General features: G+C 46.4%; 1 protein-coding gene across 1 annotated transcript; it reads right to left on the bottom strand.

The window, feature by feature from the left end:
- Positions 1 to 864: 864 nt before the first annotated feature.
- BMF (Bcl2 modifying factor) lies at positions 865 to 18567 on the bottom strand. Its single transcript, XM_010574194.1, has 4 exons — positions 18496 to 18567; positions 17233 to 17553; positions 16113 to 16276; positions 865 to 2487 (listed from the first exon to the last, which is right to left on the bottom strand). The coding sequence occupies exons 2-4, from the start codon at positions 17546 to 17548 to the stop codon at positions 2386 to 2388; spliced, it is 582 nt and encodes a 193-aa protein (XP_010572496.1). The 5' UTR covers positions 17549 to 17553; positions 18496 to 18567; the 3' UTR covers positions 865 to 2385.
- Positions 18568 to 19275: the final 708 nt, after the last annotated feature.

Genomic DNA, 19275 nt, shown 5'->3' with positions numbered 1-19275 from the left:
AGCACTTGCTGAATTTTTTGTAGTTTGCAGGGCTGTTATGATGTAGCTTTGACTGTTCCTGATAAAGGGGTCCTGGCAACCAGTGGGAAAATGCAAGCATCACATCCTAGGGCATGCTGTGTGGGCAGGCAGCATGCTGCATTGCTTCCTGAGCCTCAGCGCTTCCACTCCTGCCTCTTTAAGAGCTTCTGATTTAAGAGTCTTCTCCTTAACATCCAGCTTTTCAGGGGTCCCCAATTCAGCCTGTGCTTGTACCACCCCTCAGGCCTTCGCCCCCATATAAGTCCTCATTCTCCAATGACCAGCGTTTACTCCAAGCAGACTGTGCAAAGCAAAGTATGGAAAGTGTCACCTCTGTCAACATGGGCAGAGAGTGGCTTCCCATACTGCTGCAGCATAGTCAGCAACAGCTATCACTTGTATCCCTCTGGGTAACTCTGTAGTGCACATGCTTAAAGAAACAACACAAAACCAAAAACAATCCCCCCCTCCTAAAAAAAAACCTCCCGCCCTCCCTCTCCATACACCCCCCCCCAAATATTACTTGAGATTCATTTATATGAATTATTAACCATCATGAACAAACATATTACTCTAGCTCTAGCTAGAAAAATAACGTAAGGGGAGAAAAAAACCTTTTCTCACATAAACTCTCCTTATGTTGAAAGAGAGTGACTGTGAATATATGAAAGCGAAAAAGGCTTGGGGACCTCTTTCAGGGAGCTAAAGCACATTTTGCCACAGTAGAGCAGGATGCAACTCAAGAGAATGGGGCTGGGAGAGAGGGAGAAAGTCCAAATTTAACTGTGTTCAGCAAATTGTTACCAGACACTACAGTGCAATGATGAGATTATACAAATACCAAAGAAAGCATGAATTAGAGAAGGCTATGCAGAGAGGCGTGGAGGAGAAAGCGTATGTGCAAGTAAACTACTCTTCCCGTACAGTAATGCTTATTTTTGAGAGTGGACTAGGAGCAGAAGAATTCCTCAACACCTGAAGTTGATGTTTGTAACAGGACTGAAGAGAAATTCTCTGGATAGCTCTTCCTCACGCTGGTTGTATCATTTGAGGCCTACAACAAGGTGCAGTGGCAATATGGAAACAGTCTGAAGAAAATAAAGTCTGTATTGCTTTTCTGTTCGTGTTTTACCCTAGTTGTCACTGTGTTTGCGAACTAACCATATTTAAGGCTACAGAGAAGTAGCCATTGGTATTTAAGGCTACTTCCTTTTGGTACGGTAATTTCACTGTGCTGTTCCAATAGTGTCAGTCATATGGACAAACTTCTGAGTGCACATCAACCGGGAACTGTTAGATCTCCCTTGAAGTAATATTACTGCTGCTAGTCAACATATGCTTACAGCAGCCTCCAAACATTAAATACTAGAGTAATGGACAGACTGCTTGTACAGTGTACATGTCAGACTAGTTGCTAATTAATTTCCCTGTCAAATCCTGAAGCAAAACTATCAGATGCCTGGAACCTAAGCCTTCCTGACCGACCACATTATAGTAAGAGAAAAGAAAAACAAAACAAAATAAACACCCATCATAAAAATAATAAAAACATATACATTAGCATTATAGAAGAATGATGCTTGTGTCATATTCCATGGTTTTTGGCTTCATGCTGGCTCACGGGCACTGCAAACACTGAACTAGAAGCAAACAGGGGCAGAAACTAATAGCCACCAGCAACCCCAGGAAGGTTTAACTTTAAGATTGTTCTACTGAAATGATTTTTCTATTGATGGCAATGATAAAGAACAACTTCATGTGAGAGAGCTGCAACTGGTGCCCAATGGAAAGATTGAAGAGATCCTATTTCTTTGTGATTTTCTCTCACACAGCATGCAAGGAAATAAACAGTAACCCATGCAGAAAACAAGTAACCTGATGGATATAAGCTACATGAATGTTTTCATTGCTAAAAAGAACTTTCTTTGTGGAGGAACTGAGCATCTCTGCTCTGGAAGATACCCAAAGTATGTTTAGAGTCATCAATCCCAGACATAATTTTTAACTAGCAGCCAAAATGACACTCCTGCACTCTACCATTGACTAACACATAGGGCAGAGGAAGCCGTTAGTCTAATACCTGCCTCCCTTGCACAGAGGTCACCGGCGCGGGGAACCAGCAGCAAGCTTTACCAAACACACCCACATTCTGGCTTTCCTTCAACAGTGTTGGACAAGAGCTCCCTGCCTCGTGAGGCAGGCAGCAGCAAAGAAGAGTCCGTAAAAAAACCCAAACTTGAAGACGAGTATCAGAAATTCAGAGTCCTCACATCCGGCCGGCGGTGTGCAATGTCTCGCCCCCGAACCAGTGTTTGTTCAGTGCTCCCTGCAGACTGGATGCGGCCTGAAACAGGCGGGCAAAGCTCACCTCTGCCCAGTGTGGTTCCTGTTCGCCTCCGCGTTTAAGGCCAAGTTGTGTAGGAAGAGAAAAAGCTGCCACCACACTTGATTTCTGTTCTGCTGATGCTGTAGAGGAGAACAGTTGAAGCAAGGTTATTTATATTTCTAAAATTGCAACATACCACTTCTCTTTTCCAATAACAACTCAGTTACACTTTTCAAGAGCAGACACTTTAATCCCATCAGCATAACAAGGGGGTGCAGCAAGGGATGAGGGGAGAGAGGGAAATGATAAGTTCTCCAGAAATAATTGTAGCTCTAACATTACAAAAAGAAAAGAGCAGACCCTTTATGCATTGTGCACAAGAGGATTAAACTTTTTTTTTGCTTGTAGGATTTTGCAGAGTTTAGCCAAGTGCTGTTTTTAATCAGATTGGCTTCTGAGCCTTTCAAAAGCCCCAGCTGCATGAACAAACAACCTTTTTTTTTTTTTTTTTTTAAAAAAAAAGCCCCCCTTCACCCCAAAAGTAAAAAAAAAGAAAAAAATATAACTGGTGATCCATCTGTAAGTGATTTGACACCGTGAAGGTCAAAGGGTTAATCTTCAATTTAAACCACACTGCTGAGACAGCAAAACTCTGATTTCATCTAGTACAAGAAAACACATTCGTGCACACACACACTCCCCCACCCTCCCCCCACCACATTTTCCTTCCCAGCATCTCCAAGATAATACTGCCCTTTTTATAGCCACTTTTGACAGTAAGCCATAAATAATCAGCCTTGGAGCCCTTTCCTACTGACTGGAGCCAATTAAACCTTAAGCAAGAACATACTTGAAAACACACAAAAAACCAAAACCAAGAGGTTATTTCAGGTCCCATTGTCAAGGAAGAAACATGGGAGTTGAGTTTCAGGGGGACACCAGACTATATAATGCAGCTTTGGGGCAGGGACACTGTTCCTTCTTTTGTTATATGTAATCACCCCTGCAAAAGTGGCTCCGATTATACCCCCACCTTCCTGCACTTTAATGGCATCTCATACAAACAGGTGGGTTTCTCTTTACATTGCCCAGCCTGGGATACTATTTCACCTCAATAACCGACCATCTATTAGAAGTCAGTCTTTGTTTTCTCATCCAGAATTCCATATTTGCTAAGCAGGACTGATCATTTCTGGAAAACAAAACAAACCAGCCCCAATCCCCCACCCCCACCCCCCAATCCCCAGCAGACGAGGAAACAGAAGACTGGCTTCCAACAACTTTGCCTCAGTACACAGGAGTTCATAAAAGAGCGCTGAAGCACATTATATGAACAAGATGTTTCAACTCATATTAGCCCAACAGGGCAGAACAACATGGTTGCAAGGCATTCTTTACGTAATCACAAGTAAGAGGGAGTTACAACTGGAGTTGGTGTATTGGAGATGTGTCAATAGACAGCTCTTCAAAGACCTCCCAGACAGTCATTAAATTACATTCGTTTTTCAGTGTGAGTAGGTCTGTGCCATTTGAATCACAAGTACACACAAAACTGGCTTCAGAAAACCTGTGTTCATCTTGCATCTTAGCAGTGGGTGATTCTTCTTACCTTCAAGACTTAACAGTTGTCTTCTGGATTTAGAAGAGTTCACACAGATCCCATCACACATTTCAACACCATTGTGTTTGGAGCATAACCCACAGACAGTGACTCTAGAGCCTGGTGTCATTTATTTCAAAGTAACCAGCACTGGGTTCAGTCCATACTGACCAGGCATTGCTAGATTTACAGGTGAAAACAATCTTTTATAAACTATCCCCTAGGGCTGGGTTACAAAAACCTGATATAGTCTCAAAAAGCAAGATGCTTTTTGTTTTGCTACTCGCCTCTTGGTTTGACAAGGCTTGTCTTTCCTTATCAAACTCCAGAGATTCTTCTCACCCTCCTCCACAGACCCACACTCCCAAACCTGCTCAAACACGCACGTGGAACCATAATGTCCCGATGAAATCTAGATATCATGTTTTTATCAAGCTATTACAGCTTAAGCGGACTGCTCCTTAAACAGAGATCTTTGGATAGCATGTCAACGAAGTGGCATGCAAGCACAATGCCGCCTTCTGCAGTTTCAACAAGTAAGGAACTACGCTAGGAGAGTGTGGTGGACAAACATACTACAGATGCTCTGAAGACAATCTGCTTTGACAGATTATTTTATTCTATTGGCAGCCAAGAGGGTAAAGAAGTGTCTTCTAGGGACTTAGTATGGGAAATGCAAAAGGATGCTTAAAAATTGGTATTGAAATCCTGAACTTGAATTATATCTCAGCATCACTGGTGGACCCTCTTTAATGGAAACTCTCGTGGAATTTTATAAAGTGGGTTAATCCAGGGTCAGACGAAAGGCGGTGTGCCGATCTGGCACGTGCAATTTGAACTATTCCGCTGTCAGGAGGACAAACACATGTAAGAATACCCATATGAATGTCCCGCTTCATGCAGGAGGCCGCTTTGTGCTTCTCACACACCATAAGAGGTTTCTAAATATTCTGTCTCCTCCTTAAGTTTTACGTGTCACCTCAGAAGAAAAGGATTACTTGTTCTTTGCAGTGATAGGTAAAAGAGGCCACGTTCAGGGAAAAACAGTGGAAGGATTGAGCTCATCCTCCTCCCTTTTTTTTTGAAGGAGGGGTGAGGAAGGTATTGGGTTTTGGTTTTATTTGGTAAATAAGAGTTTTAGAGCTCTACTTTAAGAAGGATTACAGACCTGCAAGAGAACCAGTGGGATGTGGTATCACAAATACTGAGAAAAAGTCTTAATTTTTTTTTTTTAGTTGATATTCTACTGTATTTATTTCACTGTCTTTTGAAGCCACTTTTTTGGTACAGCATTTTTGTCCTTCTCCAGTTAAAAATCTTTCCCACTATTTGCCTAAGACACTCAAGGAGATTTCCATGCAAGGGCAGAAGAGGAATTGCTTTACCCTTGTTTCCCCCTGATTATAAGAAGCATAAGATCTCAGATCACTTTATGAAGGACGTTGACACCATTAATTTTGTTTTGAAGTGAAAAAATAGAGCACTAGGCTGAGGGCAGCTTTCCAGGTTTTATTCCTAGACCTAGGGCTTGATTTCCCTGGGTCCGTATTCAGCCAGCATTTCCTTCCACAGTGGTGTAGTCCCACACACACTTTCACTGGCTTGCGTACTGAAGCAGCCCGCTCACACTGTCCTCTCCTCACACTAGAGCAGGACAATGATCAAGGCCAGAACTAATCTGGTAAAGAAGTAGCCTTTACTATTGATCAGGTCATCCTAATCCATCTGATCCAAGGCATCAGATAGTCAAGCTGATGCTTGTGCCAGGACAACAGAAAGGTGACCTGAGAAGAGGAGCAAGCTGGGACTGCTTGCTTCAGCAGCAAGCCTAGCTAAACGGGGTTTAGAGAGTCATGGCTTCGTTTCTGGGCTGTTGTGCTTTCCATGGTACTAATTCAGCGTGGGACAAGAGCCACAGAATGGAAATGGCAGATACGCTTTGCAGTAGGGATAAACAATTTATGGAAAGAACTGTCCTAGCCTAAAAAATGTCCTTTTCACAAGTTTCAGTAGCTTTTCCCTAGATACGCCTCTGCCAAGACCAAAATACTTAAATATTTCAAGACTGAGGGTTTTTTGGTGTGGTATAATTTAGCTGCCAGGAAGGACAGAAAACCCAGGAGAGCGAGTCCATGAATTTGGCATCTAATTTTTTCAATGTGATACATTTCAAGTCAATTCTTACAGTTTTCTAAGACTGATAACTATTGTGGCACAGGTTTATAATTTTCGTAAGCTTCACTATGCTGCTTTGTCCCTCATCAAAACAATTCGATCCTCAGAGTCACTACTGCACATAAGTATCAAGGATGAACACTCCACCACCTCTGTGCCATAGCAACACAATGAACATTTTGAAGCTCCTTTCCCAAGATGGAAAGAAGCCCCTTTTGCCCTCTATACTAACTGTAACTAAAGAAGACTAGACTTGTGAATACAGTAAGTCAACACAAAGCTGGAAACACATAAAACCATTTCCTATTGCAGCTGCTGCTTTTTAAAGGGGATATCCTTAAGAGACTGTCTGTCTGAGGCATTAGCATGAATGCTTTAATGAGTCACAAGGAAAGGCCATTTTACAGGAAAAGTGTCCTCTGCAGCAACAGTACATTAGTGAAGCCTATTCCATGAACTGTGCTGAACCAGAAGCCAGAATAGTGGTAAACAAACACAAAAAAGCAGCAAGACTTTTACTGGAAGCAAATGAAAGAGGGACACGATTGACCTGACATTTGTTCCCTCCCCATAATTAATTCCTAATACATGTTTCACACTGTAAGCATACAGATATGCATCTGTCAAATAGCACCTCAGATGTCAAAAGCTTTTTACTCCTACCAAGCCCCTTGCACGGGGTGATCAAGGGAAGATCAGGACAGGTAATACACCTCAAAGAAAATGTTGTCCCTCTGACACAGGTCCTTGAATCTTTGAGCATAAATGTTTAACAGATGAATAGGATTCACTTTTCCACCTGATACATATCTGCCATTAATATCCTTCCTTAAAAAAAATAAAGAATAAGTTCATCATATACACATCGTACGTGGGTCTGATACATTCCTATCACATATACAGAAGGGTACACCTGTCTACCCTCTTGATCTCGTGGGCAACTTCTGACCTTGCTTCATGGCTTCCAGATGGTTAAGGGTCAAATTCTGATCCCATCTTAACTCAAAAGATTAAAATATGGCCATAAATGGCACTATTAGAGCAAAAGAATAATGGCATATGTGTACATAAAAACATCATTCTTCCTTTAATGAGTAATACAAGTTTTAGCAATAAGTTGTTGGGATTTTATTTATTCACTGAAAACAAAAATACTTGCACACCGGGAGCAGTTGCTGACTCATCACTGAAGGCTGTTTTGGCTGCCAGGTGGCTGGAGGCATATTGTGCTACCACAAAATATGCTTTAGCTTAGGAAGACTAGAAAGTCACAGTCCCCAAGGCAACAGAGGTTACAGAAGGTGTCCCCCGCTGGAGAGAGAAATGCAGGCCAATGGAAGTCAAATACAAATCTTACCAGCTGTGATTCCTAATGACCAAAGAATAATGCATGTGTAAAAGCAGCAGGGAAAAAAAGGAGACAGTAACAGAGAAAAACCAAAAGAGGAGTTTAGCGGCATGATTTCTCGTGGTGACAGAGAGAGGAGGATGAGGATCTTCCTCGGGGATCTGCATCCTTCTGGCTCGCAAACCCTGCAGCTCTCTTTACATGGGACTAAACTTGTGGTAGAGGGAGGCGTCATCTCAAGTACTGCTTCCCTTCTCAAAGCATCCGTCAGGCTTTGCGAAGCAAGATAAGCAACATGCGTGTTTATGGAGAGAGGATATACAGGAGCAGGCGCAGCAGGAAGGATGAGGGGTGCAGGAGACCCCCAAAACCCATAGACGGGCTGCCCAGCCCAAGCAAGGGGGCCAGCGCTGACCACTGCCGAGGTGCCGGTCCGAGCAGTAGCAAACAGCAACGTTCATTGCCCCAGACCTGCTGCGGGCGACAGCTGCGCAGGTGAGCCCTTTCTCAACTTTCTTGTAGTTCAAAAACAAACACGCAGCCACTCACGCCTTCCTCTCCAGAGCGGGCAGGAAGGGGAAGCAGACAGACGCCATGGCAACAGCCAGCTGACGGCAACCTGGGAAGGGCAACCACCGGCCACCGTGTTCCCAGGCCCCCAGCCTTCCCCTCCTGCACCCCGGGGGGCACGCGGCTTATTTTCCATCAATACAGTAAATAAGGGTCTTGCGTTTCCACAGAGCCGCACCTGATACCCCTCTCTACCTGTGGCACAGGGTCCAGGGGGGATTCTCCCTCACGCTGTGGGAGGTGGGGGACAAGGGTGCAGGGAGAGATGCCCAGGCCTCTCCTCCGCGCCCAGGAGAAGACACCCACCCCCTCCCACAGCCCCAGCTGCGGGCAGCAAGCGCAGGCAGGCTTATTCCCTCAGACCCCGAGTGTGAACCGACAGAGCGGTTGCGCAGCTTGCCCTGTTTGTGACCTAACCGGCACAGGCCGTGGGATGGACTGACCTTTACTTCGCATCGATTCCCTCACCACCAGAAGAAGGGAGGTGCTCCCGAAACCGCTCGCTGCACGGGAGACACCCCCTAGTGATTAAAGCATACCTCGGGGCTTTGGTTAAAATAACGCCTTGCACGTTTTTGCAGGAAAATATCCTGGCAGAGGGGTTGGGGGGGGGCGCAGGGCCCTGGCCTGGCCTGGGTGCAGCGCCGGCTGCCCTGCTGTGAGGGGAGCCTGCAGGCAGGCGGGCAGGTGCAGGGCTGGAGCCTGCGGGCAGAGCAGCCTCTCGTCAGCAGTTCTGATGACTCAGAGGCTAAATTTAGAGAGCGATATAAACACAGCAGCCGCAGCGCAAACACTGCCCGGCAGAGCCGCTCTCACGCACGGCCCTCTCGGCCTCCTCCTCCTCCTCCTCCTCACCGGCTGGGGTCCGCACGCCATTCCGGGGCTCTCCTCAGCGGGCGGCTGCAGACCCCTGCCACCAGCGTCTTGTCGGGCGTTACATCAGGAAAAACCTAACTGGGGTTAATAGAAGTTGCCTCACTGCTTTTATTTTTAGATCGCTATTCTTTCTGCTGTAGTACGGTCCTCAGAAAGATTCCTTTGCCACTGGCGAGGGTAGCTACCAAGGAGAAACAAAAAAACCCACCAAACAGAGACTATAAAAGCCTAGCGGGACATTCCTCCTCAATGGCTTGAAACAAAGGAGGACTCTGCAGTTGGGCGCTTGCTTTCCTGCCTTTCCACCATAAAATTTAATTGAGTAAAATACGAACACGCACACTCCTCACCATAAATAATCAGCCCAAACATCTCATCATCCCCCTCAGAGATGGCAGTATCTTAATAAGATCAACCAACCTAAGCAGAGGACTGGAGGCAGAACAACTGGGTTCCAACCAGCAAGCCCTGCATGATCTCAGACAAGTTATAACCTGCATTTCCTAGTCTCCCACACTAAAAAAGAAGTGGGATATTACCGCAGTTATTTCTTAATTGAAAAATAATTTCTCAGCTGTCACACTGCTACAAGCAGAAAGCACGTTACCACTGTCACAGCCGGCACGGTGCTGCGAGAGCCAAGGAAATGCAGAAGAGCCTGCGGAGACGACTGGGGTTGTACAGGAGAAGCAGCGGCACCGAATGCTATTTAAATCACACAGCGATACTGCAGGTGATGTTAGAAATAGTGCAAAACAATTCACTTGTACTGTCCCAAAGAACTACTTGGTGCTTTTTCATGTGGGCAATCTTGGTATTTTGAGGTTGTGGCCCCACTGCCTTAAGACACGGCAGTCCTGTGTCCGGTGGGGTGAAGGATTCACAGCACGCCATTGCACAGAGCTTGCACCGCTCTCTTGCCACCAGGCTCCCTTATCCTCTGCCTCTGCCCACTTCCTCCACCAGAGCTAGGCAGGAAGTTTTGCTTTTTAACATTATCCTCTATTTTAAGCAGGAACAAAACCATAAAATATTTAAATCTTTTGTCAGCTGAAAGCGTAGAGAAGAAGGATAGATTAGGCTGATGCAAAAATTTCGTGTTTTTTATTAAACCAATATACAATGGTTCTATGTGACTGTTGCATCAAGAGTTCACATAGTCCAGCCTCCAAGAGCAGCAGCCTTATGTGGCTGCCTGAGGAAAAGCAGAGGGCAAGTACATGCAATAGCTCCCCCTAATACTCTTTCAGCATCTAACTAGTTTGAGCTCAGGACTTCCCGAGTCAGATCTGGTTTCTGTTTATTTAATGTCTCCTTCAATGGCCATAAACTTGTCCCGATTCCCCTTGAACCCAGATAAAGCTCTGGGATGCACAATGCCTTGACAAAGAGTTCCACAGAGCTACCTATTGCATGAAAAACTACCTCATTTACTTTGAGCTGGCTCCTACCAGCTTGACCTGATTTTGCCTAGTTCTTGTACTGGGAGAAATTAGTCTATCCATCTCCTTCATGTCACTTTTGACTTCTGCTTAATATTCCTACCCTCTTGCTTTGTGTCTTTTTTAGGCTTAGCAGTCCTAGCCCATTTTTTCACTTTTCATATGGAAGTTTCATCATCCTTCTTGTCTTTCTCTGAACCTTTTCCAGTTCTGCTGCATCATTTTTTGGAAGAAGGAAACCAGAACTGTATGTAACATTCAAGATATGGGAGAAACATGCATTTATACAGTGGCATAACTATGTTCTTGTTCTCAGTTTCTTTTCTTAATGTACCAAAGAATATAATTTCAGATCAGATGTGAAAGGGTCCAGCAAGTTTCTGTTAACTTAAATGTCAAATAATCCGCTCCAAAGGCAGCAGGATTTCAGAACAGGTGCTAGGCAAGGGGCAACAGGTTGCTGTGTCATTTGTATGCATAGGGGAAGGTGCACTTCCAAGCCCACCTCTTCCTTCATTGTCATTTGTCAAAATGGAAAAAAATTCTAACAACATTAAGCAAAAACTCTGTCTCCACTTCCTCATATCAAGTTTCTGACTCCACTGACTGTGAGAATTCCTCTTTCCCCTATGGCACCCTCCTTCCTTCAAGCCTCGGATCCCAATTCCATAGCCCTGCAAGAACTTTGCTTTACATCTCAATCTTCCCAACCTCACACCCACCCTACCGCCTGCCCTCTAAACCAGGCTCACACACTTCACGAGTTCTCCATCTGGTACTCTCCCTCACCATGATCCTGCATCCTCAGCTGGAAATTCAAGTCCTACACCAATGGGGCAACCCACAGACAGCAGAGCTGAAGAAGAGACCCACTGCTTTGCACAGCAGATGCAGGGACCAGCAAGCCCTAGCCAGCAGAGAAGATCCTGAAAGGTACTGACCTACTCGGGAAAAAAATGAAAGCACTTACCCCAAGTCTCAAAGAGACTGCAGGTACAAGTACAAAGTATGGAGCTGCCGGTGCTACAGGCTCAGCTGCAGGACAGTTTGAGAGTCTCTGCATTACATTATTAGGATGATTTCTGAACATTTTTCCTAAAATGTAAAGTCATCATAATGGACAGTTTCCTGCAAACAATTCCAGTTTAAAAAAGCAACTGCTAAAAAATTCCCTGAGTGTCCTCAATAAACAATGGAGAAAAGCCTGATACAGTTTGGGACATGTAGCGCTGTGTGCCCACTCTCTCATGCGATAAGTTTCCGACAAGAGACACGGGCTCCCTGTTGCATAAGCAGAAGTGTCTCAGAGGAGGCCTCGATAACTCTCATGAGAGACAGAGGGGAAAAAATATGCAAAATGTAACAAGTTTCACTTTCAAAGGAAAACAACATTTCCTCCTGGACATTTTCAGTGTCATTAACTTGAGGCAAACAGGTACATGCCTAGCTGTCTGTCCACAGTCAGTGTGGATGCAGGCATTTGTGCTCTACAGGCTGCTCAAGCCTGTTGCAGCGACAGCAAGAGAGTAACTTGCTGAACCAATTGGGGAATTTAGAGAAACAAAGTTTTCTATAGCTAGGTCCACAGAGGCTTTTCGAGCATGGTCAGCATATCTAAATCAACTGCAGGATTCCTGATGTGTTGGAAAGGGACTTTGTTGTTGTTTGTAATGCACTTATTTACTCAAGAAAGCTCAGCTCTGATTCAGCATCTGGTTCTCATTGAGGCTCAGCTTTTTTTAAACCAAGCTTTCCAGATGGGTTGACTGAAGCACAAGGAGGTCAAGAGACTTGTCTGAGGTCATACAGCAAGTCAGTGGCTCTGCTTGGACACAAGCCCAGAACTGTTCAAGGCTACCACTCCTTGGCTCTTAAAGAGACAATTTTATTCCCTGTGAAGTGATCTTATCACCATGAAGAAGAGATGTGATAAAAGCAGTCCCCTCAAAGCTGCAGCCTGCTTAGAAAGAGTTATTTTATTTGGAAAAAGTCGTGGTGTTCCAGTGGCTCCATGGAGCAAGTCAAACCGAAGGGGTGTGATACTGATATACAGTGTCATCCACCCCACTCTTGTATAACCCCATGTTCCTATGGGGCAGCTTTATGCTGCTGCTGCCGCCATCCCCGATTGTCTACTCACATCCCATCTAGCAGCACGTCATGTCGTGAAATACCCTGTCGGTTCAGCACAGGTTGGAGCCCCTTCTCAAGCCGAGGAAACTCAAGTGCGCTCAGGACCTGAAGCAGAGCCCAATCACTTGTTGCCAGGGCCTGGACATGTGGGGCGCAGGCAGCACATCGCACCTGACCGACCAGCAGATCCCATAAGCTCAGCTCTGTCCTCCTTTACCTCAGAGTGCACTCTTTAAGCTCTGCCACCGGCTGGGCTACAGCAGGCAGTTCACAGATCCCATTGCAAAGGCACACGTGCTCCAAACCAAGAAGGAGGTGGCAGGTTCTAGGTTCTCCTGCAGAAAGCATGGCTTGGCTCTACTTTGTTTTCCAGGGGCAAGGTGAGAAAAGCACAACAGAGGGAACATTGCCAGAAGCTACACAGCCTAAGACAGGTAAGAGGTACTAAAGAGCTGAAGAAAATATAGATGGGTCTCACATGGCATTCTGCAGAGCCCTCTGCAAACTGGATCCACCTGTAGCAGGCTCTGCTACTTAGGAACACAGAGCATTGCTCAAGTCCTTCCTATAATAAACTCAGCATCTTAAGGAGATTAAAGCTGCAGAGTACTAGGTAATGTTGCGTTGTTGCTCTAGCACTGTTCTGAGGATAAAAAAGCCAGTTTTTAAACTACTGTATTCTGTTTAATATATTAATAGGAAATGAAACCCTGAAAGTGGTGTACATGCCAAAAGCAAGCATAGGTGTGGCCAACTTTCTTATTCTTACGATATGCATACCCAAAAATCTTTTGTGTAGCCAAGAACCACAGAATAAATACCACATAGCTCCGGGAGCCCAGAGAAGAGATAACAGTGACTCTCCACAGTTCCCAGTGTGGGATGGGGTTAGACCGTGCGTGCAGCTGAGTCCAATGACAACTCAGTGACGTCAACCTCAGCAGCTATTGCCTGCTCAGTTCCTCTCGCAGCCAGGGATGTACATTAACCAGCAGCCTTTGCGTCAACACAGCTTTGCTGCTGCGGCAGCAGAATGGGAGCCATACCTGAACCACTGGAGAGTCTCGCAGAACTCAAGACCCATGAAAGGGCCACTCCTAAGCTAGCTGGATGCACTACTCCAATGCCGAAAGCCTTTCCTAACTCCCACTGAAAGGGCACATACGCTTTCTTTTCACAGGTTCACAGATAAGATGTTTTGTAGGCTCCGAAAAGAGGCACAGTCTGTTGAAAATCAGGCTTGCTCCCTCTCAGGACTTCACAAGACCACGCTGGTGTGACTAACTTCGTGGTATTCAAAATCTGATTCAAGACACCACTCTGGAAAGTTGGTTTTGACCAAATGTTTGAGACAAGCTGGAATGGGGCATCCAAATCAGGGATTAGTTTCACAGCAAGATAAACGACAGCCCCAGTCTTCCAGAACTCAAAGACTGCCCCTTCCAAACCACAACACATTGTGAACCAGTTCACGTGTCTCCAGGGGCAGACTGCTTGCTTCTTCAGCAACAGGCTGGGAAGAGTCATCGCACACGGGACGGAGGGGCTTCTGCATAGATCTGTGCCACAAGCCAAAGGAAATCCTCCATGCAGGGCTGGGAGGGAAGGGATTGGGCACGACAACAAAACGCTCCATGGGGAACGGTGCCTTGGACACCAGTATGTGGCTCAGTACTCAGTTTTCCTGACAAACAAGAATCCCTCAACCGATCCAAATGCCAAGGCCTATCCCAGGGTCGGGCTGTGGAGAACCACCGGCTGAACTATTCCGTCCTCGGGTTAAGTTTTCGGGTTGGGTTTTTTTTTTTTCCTGTTTTGTTTTCAAATTTAAATGGCTGAACGGCTCCTCCTCCCCCCCCGCCCCCCCTTTACAACTTGTTGGTCTTCCAGTTCAAACAAAGGCAGCAGAGCTCCTCCTCTGCTGGCTGCTCCGCCGGGGAGCGCAGGCCGACGCTTTTGTTTACTAACTCTCCCACACGCTTGGCCGACGGGCCGCTCGCCCGGGCCGGCAGCCCTGGCCGCCGGCCTGTGCGTGGCACCGGGAGCCCCCGCGGCACCCGCGGCTGGCGGCCCCCCCCCCGCCCCCGGGGCCGGCAGAGACCCCGCCCCGGGGCTGCCGTAGCGGGGCCGCCTTGGGTGGGCATTCCTGGGTGCGTTTCCAAGGGACGGACTTCAGATAGGTACCCCCCCGCCCCCCCCCGCCGCCGAGATGAACGGGGTCAAGTTACAACCAGTTCCACCACTTCGCTCCAGGGCTCCTCCACCGAGGTGGTTAACCTTCCCTTTCCTGTGAGAATCTGGCTGGGGAGAGCGGGGTCTTCAGCTATCGCTGGCGAAAAGGTCGCGCTGGGGTAAACCCTGCTCAGCCACACACAACCCATGTTGAGAAATCTCCTGGTAGCTCGTTATTCCTGCAGTTTGCTGAATGGCTTTCACAGCTCCATCTACATTGCTACAGGCTAATCTTCCTGTTACAGCTCCTTTAATCCTCCTGCTATTTGGAGGTGACGAGTCCCAGAATTCCCTCACCTTTCTGATGACACAGAGAGGACCAAACCTTTGCCCGGCCGCAAGCCACATTCTCTGACCAGGACAGAGATCCTTACTTACCTTTGAGAAGAATTGCAACAGATCGCACAGTTAGCAAGAGCACCAACTCACTTGGACTGAGATAAGCTTTCTGTCCCTCTCTGAAGTCAGCAAGAGCATCAGCTTCTTCATACACAACCAGATACACACTCTTCTTGTTGGGCTTGCATCAAAGTGGCAAAGTGCTGCCTATTGCCAAACCTCTGCCACCTCTGACAAACTCTGCATGGGCTGGGATTTCCATTTCATCTCTACTCAACAGGGGAAGAAGGAGGGCAAGGAAGAAAGAATCAAGGGGTTTAGAGGTGCTGGTTTTATTTTGTTTCTTTGAAGAGCAGGGTTTCTTTTTCTTTTTTTTTTTAAAGAAAACAAAATCAAGATTCTGGAGTGTGGTTTTCAGACCTGATGGCATCTTACAGCTGTCTTTTGTTGTGAGGAAGTTAGTCACAAGTCTGAGACATTAGCTAGGACTGTCTGACAGAGGAGTTGCTAGCAAGTCTAGCATGATCTAAATATACTCCACAACATTTCAGAGAACTACCCCTAGACAACAAGGAGTGTCAGAACAGACTCCAGGCTTGCTGTCATCTCCAAGATGAGAAGCTGATATAAGCCACAGCTTATATCAAGTGTGGCCCCACTTGGGCCACAGAAGAGAAGACACTGGTGGTGAGAAGAGTGTAGAAGAGTAAAAGCTGTAACAAAAAGCAAGGGGGAGATCCCTGGGGAAAGCCTCAGTGACCCTGTTGCTGATGAACTGGAAGACCTGGAATAGCAGCAGCTAACGCAGAACAGCTACTTTCCCAGGCAGTAAGTGCAACCCCACGCATTCTCTTCCCTCCACCTGCCAATCTTTAGGAAGAGCTAGCAATCTAGCATAAGCAAAATCCATCAGGATACTCTTGCCATTTTATTGCTGCTGCAGTCTGCTGCCTTAGACAACAGCCCACTTAGCTGATGCCTGGAGCCAGTCTTCTAGAGCACCACTCTTGGGTAGCTAAACTCCCACCTTCCCCTCCAGAGACACCCTACCCTCTGTATGTGGAGCCGGTGGAACTGGTCGGCAATGCACTGCAACTTCCGTGCAATCTGCACCTCGGCACGCGCTTCCCGCTGACCTTCCTGAGGCTCCTCTTGGAGGTGCGGATCCAACGCAAAGCCAACTGGAGGGACGTGTAAACGGTAACCAGCATTGCCTGCAAAACAGGGATCAGAAGAGTCATTCTTCCAGCGCAAAGAAGAGCTCTTCTACTCAGTACACTTTACGGAGGAAAAGAGCTGCACATAATCCTGAATTTTTGACTCATGTTAAAGTCCAGTTCCTGAAGCCCGAACAATGACTGTATACCGTAAGCATGCAGTAAAACATTTGTTCAGCTTTTAAGTAGATTTATATCGATTAAGCAGAGCATTGTGTTGCTCCCCATAATCAAATGACTGGCAGGATCTTACACTTGGTTCCTTTTGCTTGTTTATAGTTCAGCCAAGTGCTGATTTTTTTTTTTTAATGACAATTTTGCAGTTTTACAAGATCTCTGCCTCAAGTTGTCTCCCATTAAAGGTTGCTGTATCTTTTCCATCAGACTTTTCTCAGTTCTCTGGCATTTAGTGGGACTGATTTGAATTAAAGCTGAATCGGATACACAAAGCTGAGTGGAGTCCCATCAGTTACTAGTAAAGTACTGGATGGACGTGCTACTTATTCAACAACCTTAACTCCAGTAAAGAGCCTAAAAGCTGTCCCACCAAGTGTAAATTTTTGCATTTCCCTCTCTCCACTGAAAGCTTCTACGAGTCTTCCCTATGTGGATGAGACAGCACTAGAAGCTAAAAAATGTGGGCAAATCGTAGGATACGAGGTATGGTGAGCACTTAAACATCTAGCAGTAAATAAAACATGACAGAATAATGCCAAAAAGAAAAAGAGTGGGAGTATCAAGGACAGCTGAAGCAATGAGCAAGTGCCTGGTTCCTGCAGTGGACAAGTAAGGGTAAGAAAATTCAAGCTGTCTTTCCTGAGGTTGTAGGACCAAAGCAAAATAATTTCAGTCCTTTAATAAAACGCCCTAATGAAAGAAACCTTGCTTGATTGGGGTAGTGCTAAAGGGACAGTTTCCTTGCTGCAAAGCTGGTGACACTGGAGTGCTCTTACCATAGAAGAGTCTCCGGGGCTCTTCAGTGACTCCACAAGGCAACATAACATCCTGACTGGAAGAGGACGGGCTGAGTGTTTGAGTTGCCTTGTCCTGCTGCTCAGGATGCCTGATACCGGGACCACAGCAGTGTGTGAGGGGAAATAGTTGAAACCTCCCCAGAAGGCAGCTGTAGGACTGGTTCTGTGTGAAAATGCCAGTTGCAGTCATCTCACCAGGCTGACCTGCAAGTCCAAAGTCATCAGAGTGAAACACGTCATCGTCCAGCCCATCCAGGCTAGAATAGTCCTCTTCCAGGTAGCTGGGGCGATCCATTGCTCCTGCAATAAAGGGACATTTGAGGAAACAGCTAAGACACAACAAGAACATTGTCCAGGAGAGAATGCCTTCTACTCCAACAGTAAAACACAGTTCTTTCTTCCACGCCTGCCTGCCTCCCTCCCTCCCAGTGCTGCCCATCTGCATGGGCAGGAGAGGCGAGTGACTCAGTGGTGAAGGTCAGGGCTCTGTGGAAAGTCCTAGAGTACTGGGCCAGAGAGAGGCAAAGTTCACACGTGTCTAAGGGTCCACCCACGGCTCCAATTCCACAACCGGTCACAAGGAGAGGGAGCCAACCCCCAACCTCGGCATGTAGAAACTGAAAAGACATTGTTTTAAAAGCAGCCCCAATCCTTCAAATCGCCCTGTGCCAGTCAGCTTCTTTGGGGTCTGCTTTGCTTTGACCTCCCGTATTTGAACTTTATGGTATGCCCCATTCACTTTTTCCCATCTGTTACTTATTGATGAAGAAAAGTTCTTGTAATCACAAGGCTGCAAGGCCAGACTTTTAAGAAACCCCAGTGGTTGCAAAACTCAAGAGCTGGCAAAGCCATCTCTGTGAAGCTCTCCATAACTTTTCCCTGTAAGGGCCAACTTTCCTTTCAACTTCTCATTTCTTCCATCAGCTCAACTTAAGACATGTCCCAAACTTGGCAACACAGTCACTTCATTACCCCTCTTACCCTCAAGCCTACATGCACTTTCAGCGCATTAGTTCACCCTACTACTAAATAAAAAAAACATTGCTGGTGTCAGTACTTAAAGCAGGAGTTCTGTAGCTGCCATAGTAAACACTCCTGAGCTCTGTTGCAGCATGAAGTTGGACAAAGATGGTGGGAAAAAAAACCCCAATAAACCCTAAATCACTATTTCAGAGCTCTTTGCAAACATATAGTAAATAGAAGCAGATTTACCAAAAAAGACACAAGTCCCTTTACTGTTACCTGTGCATCTAACCCAATTGGAAGACAGTCTCCTAAGAGATCCATCTCCAGGATTTCCACCCAGTTCCAAACAAGGCAGTGAAATTCAACTCTTCATGTCTCTTCCTTTGCTCTGGTTTGCGAAGCATTTAACAGAATGGAAGACTAGCAAGAGGAATTTCAGGCCTGAAGGAGACATTAATAATAATTTTATAAGGACGTGTTCAGTGCTCCCCATGGTGCTCCCATCTCCCCCCAGGTGAGCAGCACTCACAACACCAACATGCTGGAGGAGACAAAGGGACGGAGCAGTGCAAGAACTGTCTGTGCAGGGCTTTAACTCCAGGGCACTACCATTATTTAAGTTGTTGCATCTCAGTGGTTCACTCAGCCCAGCCACAACTCCCGAAGAAGATTTTGCAGAGCAGAACACGTACCAGCCCCACAGCTGGTCCAGCTCCGCTGGATGACAGCAGTGCTGTCTTGGCACAGCACTCGTTCTCATCCATGGCTTAAAGTAGCACACTGAAAGGGCTTACAGGTCCTGAGAGGCCGGCATAGATGATCTCCTGCCAGCCCTGCCGCTGGATCGCCATCACCTGACAGAAAGGCAGGGCGATAACGTATTTTGTCTTTGCAGCAAGATCTGCCAGATCCCATCCGCCAGAGCCCCACTGGGACGCGGGCATTCCGCGCAAGAAAGTGCAACAAAGGCACAAAGCTAGCCGGCTAGAGCAAACCCTGAACAAAAGAGGGTTTAGAAAGCAAGAAGTTTTACTCGACCTCCTGCAATACAGTCCG

The sequence above is a fragment of the Haliaeetus leucocephalus genome, unplaced genomic scaffold, assembly GCF_000737465.1.
Source record: "Haliaeetus leucocephalus isolate CR32 unplaced genomic scaffold, Haliaeetus_leucocephalus-4.0 Scaffold417, whole genome shotgun sequence".
NCBI classification, from domain to species: Eukaryota; Metazoa; Chordata; class Aves; order Accipitriformes; family Accipitridae; genus Haliaeetus; species Haliaeetus leucocephalus.
This window is presented reverse-complemented; position numbering and strand designations above follow the sequence as displayed.